We start from the raw sequence: 16,147 nt of genomic DNA, 5'->3' as shown, positions 1-16,147 counted from the left end.
CTGTGGCATTAGATTTGGCATATGGATTTGAAGAAGAATGTGGTCTGAATTAGGGAAATTGGACTGAATAAGTAATGTTCCCAGTAAAGGAGCTAGTAACTAAAGGTAGGACAGAATGTCGGACAAGGAATTGGTCAATCTGTGTGTGTATGATGTATGTACCTTCAAAAAGAATGTGTACATTTTTGTTTATTTAAAATCTTGCAAACATACAGCTTGGTATTAAAAAAAATCATATATACAAAAAATAAATATATACATAAAAAAAACAAACAAGCTTCCATCAGCAAATAGAAAATAAACTGTCTTTTTTTTCCCAAAAATAACCTAAATAGAACTATATACAAAGAAACATAATTTTATTATCCATAAACTACTAAATCATTGAAAACACAGCCCTACCTCCACCTCAAACACACTCTCAGGCTAAGAAACGATTAAATGCCGAACCCATGCATGCAGCCGCCTTTCAAAAATCTGATCTTATAAAAATCTTGGGGACATGAAAGACAAGAAGAGTCGCATAGGAAAGGTAGGAGGCTTATCTGGATGTATCTAGTTGTGCAGACGCATAACTGAAGTCTCCACCAAGGATTGTGACTCCTTCAAAGGAATAAAGTTTAGTCAGGGCCCAGGAATCTGATTTGGTTAGTGTTAGGAAAATAACGACGTTAGGGTAAACATTTAGGGGAATAATCCATTCCATCTTCTCCATCTCATACCTCAGTCATCTGCCACGCCAAGATACTCATTCCCCTTGACTTGGCATTTGTGAAGGCTCCATGAGCATTGAATAGTGCCTGTTAGCCTTGAGTGGTTCTCCGAAACTGGGTCACCCATATGAATGCGACCTGACATTGCACAAAGAAGCATAGATTACTTTCTTGTTTAAGCCCTTTAAAGGCTAAGTTCACCTTTGGAACATGTTACATGTTCCAGTTCCTGCCTCCTCTCCCCCAGACCCCCCACCACCACAAAAGAGGGCAGGGGATCCTCTCCCCACACTCACTGTAACAATTTAAATACCATGTTCTGTGAATTAACTACATCTGCTGTCAGCCATTGTGGCCAGTGGCTTGTAGTTCTTAAAGAACTGCGAGGGCAAGGGTGAGCGCTCTCTTTATTGATTCTTCCTGCAATTGAGTAACTGCCTGCCCATATGGGAGGTACAGGCAGACATTGTACTGAGAATCTGCTGGAGACTGGCATTGCACCTGTTATCTGCTAATTGCAGGTGCAATGCTTTACAGGCTCCAGTGTAAAAAAAGGATAAATGCACAGTTTTTTGCAGGTGGAAAAAAAAGTGCATCTATTTTTTTTTTTTTTTCATTAATCGTGAACTTATCCTTTTACATTGAAGGAAACAAGTTTAATGTCTGACATTGTGGGAACAAGGAGCGGTAGGTAAGACATGAGAACATGGGATTGGAGTCTATAGAAAGGTCTATTGGAAGCTCCAAGTGGGTAAGAGTCAGCAAAAGAAAGAAATTAGAAATAGAGACTGGAGAAGCAGTGGTGTATATGAAATAAAGTTGGGGTCTCCACAAAAAGTCAAAGCCCCCTGCAGACACATAGAAAAAAAATTTAAAAAATAAATTGACCTCAAATTATCTTGATTTTCACCACCAAACTAATGTGTGAACACACGTGTTCCTTATTTCTGGTAAAATTCCAGATGAGGTTTAGGTAGCAGCACTGCGAGTCTGAGATGCAAGGTCCTGGACTAATAACCCTGTTGGAGATAATCGGCATACAAAAAGTATATAATGTACAAAGGAAGATACAGTGGTGTTTGAGGAAGCTGCCATTAACAATAACATTAAACAAATTGGCAGGTAAACAAGTGACAGTATGTTCACTTAATATTATCCTTGTACTGGCAAAGAGAATATCTTAAGGGACTAACATACGTAGCACAAGAGTTGTATAGGCCACAAGTGTTAAATTGTACTGCTGTGCATGTTGCTTCCATGACTACTGAGTAATATTTGTATTTTGAAAAGTAGAGTAAGTATGGAGCAGGGCTCTTAAAAATGAATATTCCCTATGTCCTCCAGAGTGTGTGTGGGGCGAGGGAAGTATGTAATAAGCTATCATGTCATAATATGGAAGGCTCACTCTGTATATGAATGCCCTGTGTGGCATTAAGGCATCTGAATTACAAGAAAATAGGGAGGGCTAGAACAATTTAGGAGTTGAGTTTTGCAGTATTCTGCACATTATCCTGAGAGTAAATACATGTACTTGTAGTCCTTACTGAATGGCATATTACAGTCATTTCATCATGACGTAGAGAAAAATTGTGCTATGGATCACAAAGTGGTGTCCAGTCATTATACTGGAGGGTTTGGATGCAGCGGGACTGCATTCCTCATGCAGCTGCTTCTCTGTCTGACATGTGGTGGCCATCTTGGAGTTAGCAGACTGGGAGAATTCTCTGGGTGCCAGCATCAAATAGCGGTGCAGGGCAGATGCCTTTTAGGTGGGAACAATCCCTGGTGTTGTGTTCTGCTTTGTAGGCAGCATCACATGGTGTATGTCTGCTTTTGATCGCTATCTGAAGTCCAGGAGTGCTCAGGTATAATGTGCCTTCATTACTGCATTGCTAGCCATGGCCTCGAGTTATTTATTTTAATTTTTTTAATCCGCGCAAAGGACAGCACTTAAATTCAATGAGAAGTGTCCCTTGTGCTGGTGGCTGCCATCTTAGCTGAAAACATCTGTCCTCCATACCCACAATCAGAAATATCTGGTGCTGCAGGGGTGATATCGCCACTGGACCTGTCATAGGTACTCATCAAGAGTACTGTCTATGTTCACCCTTACCACCCCCTTCCTCCAATTATCGAAGTTATATTACAGTCTCCATCAATGGGAAGCACTCCATTAATGGAGGAGGCAACCCTTTCATTCATCTGCTCATCTTCCATTCATAGAACACTTTTCATTGCTGGAAGGTATAGTACTCTAAAATTCTCTTTTCAGTGTAGTGAGTTTTGCCAATATTGACATAATCATACAAAGATGGAGAAACACTCTTCAGAGATGCCAAACTTGTGTACAGATCACCTAACACTGTTTAAGCAGTTTAAAGAAAAAGGTGATCTCTGTATACCAACTGATTTTTACCATGGCCAATTTTTAACTTTAACATTATTTTTCAATTATTGAAACTTATCCATGATTACAGACATTTATGGCTATACTTTCTACATGTATATAAAATGGTGGTGCTTATATTCATTAACCACTTGTCCTCTTGAGGATTTACCCCCCTTCCTGACCAGGCCATTTTTTGCGTTACGGCACTGCGTTACTTTAACTGACAATTGTTCGGGCTGCAATGCTGCACCCAAATGAAATTTACGTCCTTTTTTTCCCCACAAATTGAGCTTCATTTCAGTGGTATTTGATCACCTGTGCATGTTTTATTTTTTGTGCTACAAAAAAAAGTATGACAATTTTGAGAAAAAAAACATTTTTTACTTTTGGCTATTAAACATGTCCAGTAAAAAAAAATTTAAAAATCAAATTTTGTCACATTTAGGCCAAAATGTTAGAGATGAGCGAATTATTCAAAAATTCGATTCGGCTGATTCGCCGAATTCGCGGAATAAATTCGATTCGAGGCGAATATATTCGCTGCGAATTTAACGTGTAAAAAGGGTGTTTCTAGGCTTCAGAGAGCCTTTATATTAGTGCAGAACACTGTACCTTTAATTTAAATGCCCTTGGAGTCTGCTGGGGAAGAGAAATAATACTGTCAGTCAGTATGACATGCAGATGAGTGACGTCGATCTTAGAATCACCGCACACTTCACTCATTTGGGCAGTCACGGGGCCAAAACCAGAGTGTGGAGCCACAGTGTGGCGGTGGAGGCAGCAGCAATGGGAGGCCATACAGCACCCTATGACAAAATGGAACCCACCAGCAGTGTGAGGAGACCTGAAAGTGGCACATGGCAGAGTGTGGCGATGGAGACAGCAGCAATGGGAGGCCGTACAGGGACCCATGACACACTCTGGACCTGGCAGCAGCATGAGGAGGCGGTACAGGGGCCCATGACAGATTACGGGCCTGGCAGCAGCATGAGGAGTCGGTACGGGGGCCCATGGCAGATTACGGGCCTGGCAGCAGCATGAGGAGGCGGTACAGGGGCCCATGGCAGAGTGGCGGAGCGTAAGCAGCTAAAATTGAAGGCCATACAGAGGCCTATGTTAAAAAGTCCCCCCAGCAGCAGTGTGGGGAGACGACTATCAAGAGTCCAATGGCAGAGTGGCGGAGCAGAAGCAGCTTCAATTGAAGGCCATACACAGGCCTAGGTTTAAAAGTCCCTCACAGTTAATTCCAATAACGAACTCTACTCCTCCGTGCAATCTACTTACGAGACCCTGGGCAGGTCTCGGTCCAATTTGTGGTAGACACTGGTTTTGTTCAGCCATGCTTGAGCGAGTAATAACAGGTCTGTGCTGCCCTTTGGTGTCTGGCTTAATGCGCACAACACTGAACGTCCCAGCGTTTGTCAACGATTTGCCGTTAAGTGATGCAAACCCGCTGAACCACGTTCATGAGGAGCCGGTACAGGGGGCCATGAATCAGTATGGACCTGGCAGCAGTGTGAGCAGACGACAGAGGCACATGGCGCAGGGTGGCGGTGTAGGCAGCATTATTCGGAAGCCAAACACAGGCCTCGGTTAAAAAGCGGAAGCCGTCAGCAGCGTGAGCAGACGACAGAGGCACATGGCGCAGGGTGGCGGTGGAGGCAGCAGCAATGGAAGGCCATACAGCACCCTATCACAAAATGGAACCCACCAACAGTGTAAGGGGCCCTGAAAGTGGCACATGGCAGAGTCTGGCGATGAAGTCAGCAGCAATGGGAGGCCGTACAGGGACCCATGACACACTCTGGACCTGGCAGCAGCAAGAGGAGGCGGTACAGGGGACCATGGCAGAGTGGCGAAGCGTAAGCAGCTTAAATTGAAGGCCATACAGAGGCCTATGTTAAAAAGTCCCCCCAGCAGCAGTGTGGGGAGATGACTATCAAGAGTCCAATGGCAGAGTGGCGGAGCGGAAGCAGCTTCAATTGAAGGCCATACACAGGCCTATGTTAAAAATAATAACATGTTTGGGGCATGATTCATGGCGGATTTAGTCAGTTGTGTCAGGAACTGGTGGTTTGAAATCCAGACTAATCCACGCCTGATTCATTTTCACAAACGTGAGTCTCTCCACACTTTGGGTGGACAGTCGTGTCCTCCGCGGAGTTACAATACCTCCTGCCGCACTAAACACGCGCTCCGATGCCACGCTACTGGCCGGGCATGATAGCCTTTCAAGGGCAAATTCAGCTAGTTGGGGCCAAAGGTCAAGTTTCGTTGCCCAGTAGTCAAGGGGATTGTCTACCTCGGTTGGCAGGGTGCTGTCCAAGTAGGCCCGAGCCTGTTGTTTGAGGTCCTGCTCCAGGTCCACCTGATGCTGCTGCGGCTGGTTAGTAGTTTCCTCACTGCGCTGGTGAAGAAAGCTACTCATCATCGACTGCAGACTGAGGCAGCCGCTGCTGGTGGAGCTGCCACTGCTCCTACCACCCCACCCCTCCCCTGCTGCCATGGCAGCGGAACGCGAGCGCACAGGGCCCACAGTGTCTGAGGATGGACGTTGGCGCAGAAAGGCAGAGACCAACTGACTACATAGGTGGTTTTTATAGTACTTTATTTTGGCCTCCCTCTCAGCAGGTGTGAAAAAGGCCACCATTTTTGAACGGTAGCGAGGGTCCAACAAGGTGGACAGCCAAAAGTCATCCCTCTGTCTGATGGTTATTATTTGGCTGTCGCTACGCAAGCAACCGAGCATGCTATGGGCCATTTGTGCCAAGGAATGCAAGGGACTCCCTGCCTCCATCTCCACAGCATACTGCCACGGTGCGTCTGGGTCCTCTGTCGTCTCCTCCTCCTCCTCCTCCTCTACCAGATGCTCCTGCTCCTCCACTCCTGTCCGCTGAGTGGAAAAACCACCCATTTCACTCAATAATTCCTGAGCACCAATGTCCTCCTCTACCTCCTCCTCTTCTTCCTGTCCTGCCCCCACAGGGGTCATGTGGCGTTGAGATCTATGCGCCACGTCTACCGCACCCTGACCAGCCATTGTTAACAGCATTTGTTCCAGGATGTGCAACAGAGGAATGACGTCGTTCATCCCATAGTCCTGCCGACTCACGAATAGCGTGGCCTCCTCAAAGGGCCTGAGCAAGCGGCAGGTGTCACGCATGAGCTGCCAATGGCTGACATCTAAGTTACACAGGGGAGTACCTTTATCCGCTTGTAACATCAGGAAATCGGTGATGGCCTTTCGCTGTTCGTAAAGGCGGTCTAACATATGTAGGGTTGAATTCCACCTTGTTGCAACGTCGCAGATCAGGCGATGCTGTGGAATTCCGTTCTGCCGCTGCAACTCAAGGAGGGTGTGCTTTGCGGTGTAGGAATGGCTGAAATGCATGCAAAGTTTACGTGACATTTTAAGGATGTCTTGCAGTGGGATGGTGGATTTTAGGAACCGCTTGACAACCAGATTGAACACGTGAGCCATGCATGGCGCATGGCACAACCTTCCTTGACGCAGAGCAGACACCATGTTCTTTCCGTTGTCGGTCAACATGGTTCCGATTTTCAGTTTGCGCGGAGACAGCCATCTGTCGATTTCTCTGTTCATTACACTCAGAAGTTCCTCCCCTGTGTGACTACGTTTGCCAAGGCATACCAGGTGCAGCACAGCGTGACACCGTTGCGCCCTGCACATGTGATATGCCGGTCGGGTAATGGGACTTGGCACGGGGGTGGCGGCTGAGGACACGGCAGAAGAAGAGGTGGTAGAGGCGGACATCTTTGCTGGACCAAGGACGTGCAAACGTGGAGGCAAAAGCGGCGTGACCTGTCCAAGTTGCTGGTGCAGCTGTGCCGGCACCACGTTCACCCAGTGGGCCGTAAATGACATGTACTGTCCCTGACCGTAGTTACAGCTCCACACGTCGACGCTGCCGTGCACTTTGGCAGAGACCGACATGCTCAAAGACTGGCCCACCATCTCTTCTACATGTGAATGCAGGGCTGGCACTGCCTTTTTGGCGAAGAAATGCCGGCTTGGCACTCTCCACCGCGGCTCGGCACAAGCCATCATTTCTCGGAAAGGTGCTGAGTCCACCACTTGGAAAGGGAGGGACTGCAGCACCAGCAACTTGGACAGGAGGACGTTCAGCTTCTGCACCGTCGGGTGCGTGCTCGCAAACTGTTGTCTCTTGGAAACGGATTCCAAGAAAGACTGCTGACGGAATCCGTGAAGAGGAGTAGCAGGAGAAGGAGCATCTGAACGAGCGGAAGATGCCAACGAGCGACAACTCCCCTCAGCAGAGGTGTTGGAGCCTTGACTGGCTGATAGAGGGCGATTGACGTCGGGTGACGGAGCAAGTAACGGAGCGGGTGATGGAGCGGGGGCTGGGGCAGGCAGAACCGCCGTATCTTTATCACGGTTTTCCCAGGCCACCGAATGGCGACGCTGCATATGCTGACGCAACGCTGTAGTCCCAACATGGGCCCCCTGGCCACGCTTGACTTTCTGGCCACATAGTCGACATACGGCTACGTTTACTTCCTCGGGCGGCTTGACGAAAAATTGCCACACCGCCGAGTAGGAAACTTTGCCCCCGATACTCCTCACTGGCTGACTGCTACTTCCTCCGTGCACACCGGCACCACTACTGGCCGTGGTGGTAGGCTGCAGTGGAGCTGGTGCTCTACTCCGTGGCCGTTTGCCTCCACTGACACTGCTGCGACCCTGCTGCCTCCTGGGCAACCCACCGACTGTTTTGCTCGCTGGCAAGCTGGCACCCTCTTCTCCTGATGATGCGGAAGCAATAGCCTGATGACGACGAGGCTGCCAAGTGCGATCAGCCTCATCATCATCAATTAGGGTCTCCGCGTCACTACTAGCCCCCTCGGCTGCGTGTGGGTCAGGAGACAGACCTGTCTCTAGACCGGCTACCAAGCCACTCTCCTCGCCAGTACTTCTTCGCCTGGCTGCTGAAGAGGCGGATGTCTCCCCCCGTTCCTGACCGCCCTCTGTTAGCTCTTCCTCACTGTACAGTGGGGCTGAGCCCACAGCATGCGATACTTCCCTTGGTGAGGGAACACCAAAGGACAGGGGCAGGTAGAGGACACGTGATTTCAGTGGGCTTGCTCCCGGGCCATGCCAACTAACGGTTGTGTCTGACGTACCCACCGACCGTTGGCTGTAGGTGTCAGAGGTGACCTGGGAAGAGGAAGACGACCGAGTCAACTAATCGATGACGGCAGGGTTGTCGGTGGAGACATGACCGCTGGATGACACCGGGAGCACTGGCCTCTGGCTGCGACTAGTGCTGCCTCGACCCCTTCCTCTGCTGCCACGTCTGCTCGCTCCTGAAACATTGCCTCCTCTGCCACTCCTCTGCGTGTTGTCTGACATACTCTTTAATTCAATAGTGGTTGTGAAGCAGAAAGTAACGATTCTGTATCCCCGAGTAACGATTCTGTGTCCCCGAGTAACGATTCTGTGTCCCCGAGTAACGATTCTGTGTCCCCGAGTATCGATTCTGTGTCCCTGAGTAACGATTCTGTGGCCCTAAAGTCTCTGTGGCCCTAACTCTGTCCCTAATACAGACAGGTCTGTCTCTCTTGAATGACCGGAGGCTAATGGAGAATTCTAAGATGGCCGCAATTTATAGCTCCACCATTACACAGTGCTGGCTGGCTGGCTGCTGATTGGCTAATGCGATCACATGTCATGAATGAATGCATTATGGGTCAGCGCGCCTTGTCTGCGCGCCTTCCCAGAGATCCCCGCTCCGTCGCCACACATGTCGCCGCCATTTTTGGGAAAATTCGATTCGTGCATCCGAAGTTTGCTAATTTTCGGATTCGGCGCGAATCGAATTTTTCCTGATCTTCGAAACGAATTCCACTTCGCCATGTTCGATTCGCTCATCTCTTCAAAATGTATTCTGTGACATGTCTTTGCTAAAAAAAAAATCCCAATACGTGTAAATTAATTGGTTTAGGTGAAAGTTATAGTGTTTACAAATGGCGGTATATATATATTGGGATTTTTTTTTTTTCATATTTACTAATGGCGGCGATCAGCGACTTATAGCAGACATTCTGACACTGGGGGGAACTGACTTTGTCACTGACATCCCCAGTGACAGCATTACAGAGATCAGTGCTCAAAAAAAAAAATCACTGACACTGTACTAATAGCACTGGGCAGGAAGGGATTTATCATGAGGGGCGATCAAAGGGTTAGCTGTGTGCTGGGAGTGTTTTACTAGGGGGCGGGATGTTTGTGATTCACTGTAATCACACTGCTGTGGATAGCTGTGCTGTGCACAGCCATCCACAACAGTGTGCCCGAGCTGACCGGAAAGTGGACTGTTAGTAAACAAAACAGTCATCCTCCCCGTCGGAGATCCTCGGAAATCACAGGGCGCCGTCGAGTAATTACCGGCCAGGTCCCGGTGATTGGCAGCCATGAATGGCGGTGCTGGTAGGGTTCCAGTGTGCCCCCCTACCCGGAAATGCTAAATCACATATATATGTGGGATTTTGCGCACCACTGCCACTCTGTAGCAGTATTTCTACCGTTGGGTGGTTGGCAAGCAGTTAAAAGAAAAAAATAAAATTTTAACTTCTCCCATGACCTTTTGTTTATTTACAAAAAGCACTGTTAGTGTTCTGTTGATACCTAATATTTTTTTTTTTTATAAATTCAGTCATGATTCTTGTGGTTACTATGGGTATAATGCAAAATGTACAATGTGTGTATATGCTGCATTACAAACCTTTGGAAGTTGACCTTTTATGATTAAGATAGTAAAAATACAACAGATTTCAGTGTGCAAGCATGAAAAATGTCCTGCGGCAGCTAAGCTGCTGTGCTTACTTCTTTATAACATATCCAGTGTTTAAACACTGCTACCTGAAAGCCTGGCACTCTTATCATGATCACTGCTTGAGAATTGTTTTACGCTGAATAATAACAGTCAGTGTTCAATTGCAATAGAAATATAGACAACAATTCTACAGTCCACATTTCCTTGCTTGCACAAATCAAAGTAAACGGCTGTGTTTGGGCAGATTAAACTGCGTTGTGCAGTACACAATTGTCTGAATTTATGGTGCATGTGTATTGCATAATGCGAGCTATATTTTATTGCGGCTAGGTATCAATAAATAGGCAATTTGATATGCACTAAGCCTAATGTATCTGTTGCTCAAACAAACAAAGACAGATGTTGCTAATTAAGTACACATTAAAACACTGTTAATACTGGGACGCTATTACAACCATGTGATAATTACATTTAAATCTTTAATCAGACTGATCTATTTTATGCAAGGTTTTCAATATTTAAGCAACAGAAGTTTATTTTTTTAATTGCCTGATGGGATGATGAGATTTTTTTTTATATAAATAATGTTTGGAAATCATGAAAGGAGAGAGATGAGCGCATACCCCATAGTGTAACATGCATAAGGAAGTATAATGGATAAAATAAAATCAAAATGTTATCAGGTACAATGAAAGGTAGCAAATGTTTCTGTTCTAGGGATGTCAGGTGGACTGAACTTGTATTTTTAATATTTGTTTTTATACAGCATCGCTCTATTAGGGCTCATTCACATGGGCAGATCTGGGATGGTAAAAGTAGGAAGTTGAATCATGGACCATACACATGTGGCAGCAAAAATGTAACAGTATATTGCATTTTGCAATTAGCACCACTGTAGAAATTGACCCTTTCAAGTGAATTGGCCCAAAGCAACTTCCCTACAACCTCGTGCAATACATGCAGTTGTGGCACAGTGGGTTCACACATTTTGAGGGTTAAATGGGCAGTAAGGAGGCCACATATCACCTCCTCAATGCCTGTCAAACCCCCACTGAAAAGCAATCTACCTTGAATCATATTTCAAAGGGGTGGCTATATAGCAGCACATGTGAAAAGGCCCATAAGGAGCTCTAAAGTCCATAGCATCCACTTTCATTTTGTAACGCTAACATTGAAAGAGTAATACAAACAATAGTTATTTTCAACAAACCAGTATAAGTTACTTGAAAGATCTGCCATCTGCTTGTCATCTCTTTCAAGACCTTATTGGATTCCCTGAATGCTTTGCGGCATTTCCTCTGCTCATTTCTTTGGTTTACTTTGGATTTCTGAGGACTAAACATGACATGGTACTTTGCTGCCTGCAAGCAGATATGATGTGGTGTGTATCCTGTAATGGTTGTGTCTCCTGAAACGCCTCTTCTCAGTACCTCTGTAGTTCAGACTGCGGGCTCTGTGAAATGGGTGACACAGAACTGTCTACACACAGGGCATAGTGAGTATGTTACACTGTGTGTTTTCATACTACAAGCTTGTTTAAACTTAGAGTAGGCTAAATATAATTGACATCCAAGGTGGAAATGAATATACAATTTAAAAAACAAATTGACCTTGGAAAAACTTATTTAGGCAAAAAACTATTTACAAAGGGTTTCCTTGGCAACCAATAAACAATTTTGTGATCACTATGAAATGGTACAGGAAACATTGATTGGTCACTACACATTTTTTGCACTTCACTGACCTTGGCAAAAAAATAAAAAAATAAAGTCCACATATTGATTTGTGCACTGACAGGTTCAATGAAAACAAAAGGTAATACACTTTACAATGTAATTTAATACATTTGTGGAATTTACTTACAGGAGGTACATTAACAAAGCATTAGTGGTCACTTTAAAATGTAGTCACTCGGGAAATGTTAGTTAAGAATAAAGTTGGCACTGAACTAAAACCGTTTTACTAAAACTAAATACTAGCACTAAAACTATTACTCTATTTTTTTGTTTGACAGACATTCCACACACCGAGTCTTGGTGATGAAGAGTTTGAGATTCCTCCTATAACTCCACCTCCAGAAACTGACCCTGCACTTGGCATGAACGATGTTCTTCTTCCATTCCAAGTTATGGGTGAAGCATTGACTGTACAAGGAAGTGAATTTACTCCTCAGTTCCCACCACAAAGTCTTGACCTCCCGTCTATCACCATATCTCGGAATATAGCAGAACAGGAAGGAGCGCTGCACAGCAATGGATTGACAATGGTAAGTGTGAAACCCAAGATTATCTATAGATCTTTCTTCTATTTTCTAAAATGTTTGGAAGAACCTTTTAGGTATGTACAGTACTTGACAGCTTTGATAGTCAGCTTGTTATTTTCCCGACAGAAGTGTTCTTTGCTGTTAGAACTGGAAAAATGCGGAATAGTCTTTCAGAAAGTGTGTTTCACAGATACAGTAATGTCTTCAAAAAAAGGATTTTAAAGAACAGCATTGAAAGAGTTATTTCTTTATTAAAAGTACAAAAGTTATTCAGGGGTTCATCTAAACTGGGGAAAATTGTGTCGAGCCAGCATCAACCCAACAATGTGCTTGATACAATTCTCCCCAGTGGTACACAGATAGTGAAAACACTCTGACAGTAGTTTTAAACCCTTCCCTACACTACCCAAAACAAATAAATTAAATATACTGCAGTTTATTGGTTAAGAAGGTTTTTTTTTCCTGTGCTCAGCTAAATTGGATCACACTCTATAAGGTCTTTTTGGTCTGGTTCATCTATTGATTTTAATAGTGTGAGACATTTCTTTAAGATATTTTCTTAGAGAAAACTCATTTAAGGGAATTAATAAAGCATGTCTATGACACTCTTTAGCTTTGCATCATGCCTTTGTGTAAGAAGTATTGGTGCAGGCTATACATTCATGTACTTGTTGGGAAGAGGCACATGAATTAAGGGCAGGCACTGCAAGCTGATGGGAACTGAGACCAGAGTGTCTATATGGATACCCCATCTTTAGTGCATTTGAACTTCTTTCCACTGCTGCAGCTGTCACACAGTGCAGTGGCTGAGAAGTTTTGTAACTGGGTAAGCAGAGGCAGATGGGAATTCAGAGAGGCTAGTTCCCCATCAAATCCATTTGTGATTGACAGTAGGCAGTGGGCATGTTCCATAGGCAACAGACAACTTGCAATTGACTATAGGATCAATAGGTGACTCTAAATCATGTAATTTGTTCTCCAAGATGACTTGAGACCAGAGCTATTATCAAAAGAAATGTGCAGCCAATTAGACAATCAATAACACTTTGTAAATTGTCCCATGTTAAATCTGAACAATTGTAAAAGAGGGTGAATAATAACGCAAATGGACTAATCATTTAAAAAGTGCAATAAGATCATAAAGTGCAGTGCATGGCAACCAATCCTATTTCACCCACTAAAGCTATATCAGAACAGAATGGATTGCAATTAATTGCTGGGGGGTTGTGCACTTTGTTCTTTGGACTGTTTTATTGAATAAGCATATATATCAATAGTGCCGCTATTCTGTAAAATGATTACATTGTTTAAAAAACACATTTAAAATTCAGGATATATTATATCTAAATAAATTGTAAATATATTTTATTTTTCAGTGTGAACTGCATTTTATTGGCCATAAATTTAGCACAATGTAATTCATACATACAGTGATGTCACCACAGAAGATTAGCACATTTCATTGTTAAGGCATTCTCCAGTAATGAAGGTTTCCCTTGCAGTTTCATAAAAAGCCTCAGGGGTCTAAGTTCCTGTTCAGTGCTGAGAAATGAAGTGAGTAATAACTATAATCATTGAAGGAAAGCAACATGATCTAATAATGTAACAAAGAAAATTCTAATTAAAAAAACAAAACTGGCAATTCATTTACTGTTCTGTGTGAAGTAACATGTTTGAGAAGTGATACAGGTTGAATCATGCTATTGATTACTCAACATGAAGTAAGGGGAAATCTACTTAGGTTGACCTGCAAATCAAAACTTGGCATTTGTTCCATCTCTTTCATGCTTTATCCAAATTTCTAAATTTTGCCTTCTGTTGAGCTGTAAAGAAAAAAAAAACAAATCATCCAGGCAGTTTTATTCTAAAGTACCTTAGGAGGCAAGAGTAAATTGCAATTCACATTTGCCTTCATTACCTTCTATCATTGATGCTCAGTTTTGAAACATCAGCTGTTAGTATTAATACCATTGCTGGTCACAGCCTCTAGCCCTAGGCATTGTTGGAAATTAAAAGCCTTACCCCGAAACTCTGTTAATACAATGCACCTGAACTGGAAGCTGTGAGCAATGGCAGCATGACCACAGACAAGTGAGCTTTCACAGAGAGACATCTAAAAAGGATGTCATGCAAGTAAGTGAAAATCTCACATCACTTAGTTTCTAAGACTCTTTAGAATAAACGGTGTCTACGCTCCCCTGTTATAAAAAGACAAGTAATGTCTAAAGTTCAACAAGCAACAGCAGCCAGCTAACAACAATAATCATTAACTATGATTGTAGTAAACTGCAGTCTGGTTGTGTTATATTCGTTTACTGTTTCTGCATGTTTTATTCTTAAATGCCACAAAAATCAAGCCATTATTCCTATAGTTCATTTTTTGAATTTGTTTTATTAAGTGTAATATCTTTAGTAGCACATAATAAGTAAAAGAAACAAACAGCCCAAAAAGCGGGCATTATTTTTCCATGTCAGGGCATAACAGACACTTGAAGGAACGGTTAGGGAATGCTGTGGAGGCCATTATAGATGACCTATACTTATGCACCATAGGTGATTGTGTCAGTTTATCTCTGTTTCAGTCACTTTAAAATCACAGCTGTATTGTAACCACCATCACCTATAGATGCGAGGATGAGCAATTAGCAAGTTAGTAGATCTAATCTGTTTATCTTTCAGGAAAACCCCAGCCATCATCTCATATCCAGTGACCGATACAAAATTTGCAATTGAATCACTAGTTTAAAAGTTGTTCTAAAGGTTATTTTTTTCTTTAAAATAATAAACATGACATAATTTCCTGCTCTGTGCAATGGTTTTGTACAGAGCAGCTCTTATCCTCCTCTTCTTGGGTTCCCCAATAGCTCCCTCTGCTGTGTCTCAGTCAATGAGGAGAGAGAGAGACCCAGGAGAGCCGAGGCTCCCATGCACATTTCTGGATGAAGATTGGGCTCAGGTAAATATTAGGGAGGGCTTCGGGGGGAGCTGCACACTGAAGGGCTTTTACCTTCATGCATAGACTGCATGAAGGTAAAAAACCTTCACCCTTTACAACCACTTTAAACAAATGGATGATGCGTATTACTGACACCCATTTCTCTTCCCCACACACCTAGATGCAGGTTGTTATTTGTAGTCTTTGTGAATCTACATGTCCCAGGATGTTCTGCCTGGTTATAGCAAAGCACACTGGGACGTTTTAGCAGCACAAAGTTAAAAGTACTACATGTATGAGTAGTTTTGAACTCCAAAAATATTTATTGGGAACACACTAGACTAAGGCACCATAGTTTAGCTCCATGCTGACATCTGGAGAGAAGAAATCAGGCCTCTAATCACTGCATTCCCTGTTGCACAGCATGGGAATTTTATACATTTCAGGAAGTCTCAAATTCCAACATCTTTTTACTGGGATAACTCTCTCACATATTTCACTCACTTTCCCTGTTGGAAAGAATTGTTTTGCTCTGTAACTTATTACTAATACTTCATAGCTTACTTTCAACCCCAAAATGGCTATCAGACAATTTTATGTGCTTGTGTCTGCATTCATGTAGACACACGTTGTGGTATCTATACAAATTACATTTTTTGGAACCACAACAAGCATCTATCACCACCACATATGGTTTAACATGTATGCATTGACTTCCCAATTTAAAGTAGAACTTCATTAAAACTTTTTTTTTTTTTCTTTTTAGGGTGGAGAAGGTCTAGAGATTTTTTAAGATATTTACTGCTATCCCAGCCCCTAATGGGTACATTTTCTCTCACATCCTATGTAGTAATTGGCACAAGAAGTAAGCACAGAATATCTAAAGGCCACACAAACGGTAATAAACACACTTGTTTGTAAGGGTTAGACATTTTATTGCTGACTGGGTCACCGTTAAGGACATTTCCTATTACGTATGGTCATCAAGATGAAAAGGAAAGGGCCTCTTCACTGTGATCAGCAATCAATAGA

At 43.6% G+C, this 16,147-nt stretch overlaps 1 protein-coding gene across 2 annotated transcripts in view; it reads left to right on the top strand.

Annotated features, from left to right (window-relative positions):
- TOX3 (TOX high mobility group box family member 3) overlaps positions 1 to 16,147 on the top strand; it is a 197,343-nt gene that overhangs the window by 143,101 nt on the left and 38,095 nt on the right. For both annotated transcript variants that reach the window (XM_089684210.1, XM_089684209.1), the window contains one exon: positions 11,932 to 12,183. In XM_089684210.1, the coding sequence (XP_089540336.1) occupies positions 11,932 to 12,183 (252 nt within the window). The remainder of the gene's footprint in view (positions 1 to 11,931; positions 12,184 to 16,147) is intronic.

The sequence above is a fragment of the Staurois parvus genome, unplaced genomic scaffold, assembly GCF_062004578.1.
Source record: "Staurois parvus isolate SC_StPar_1 unplaced genomic scaffold, SC_StPar_1.0 ptg000339l, whole genome shotgun sequence".
NCBI lineage: Eukaryota > Metazoa > Chordata > Amphibia > Anura > Ranidae > Staurois > Staurois parvus.
The sequence above is the reverse complement of the archived record's forward strand: the minus strand, read 5'-3'. Positions and strand labels throughout refer to the sequence as shown.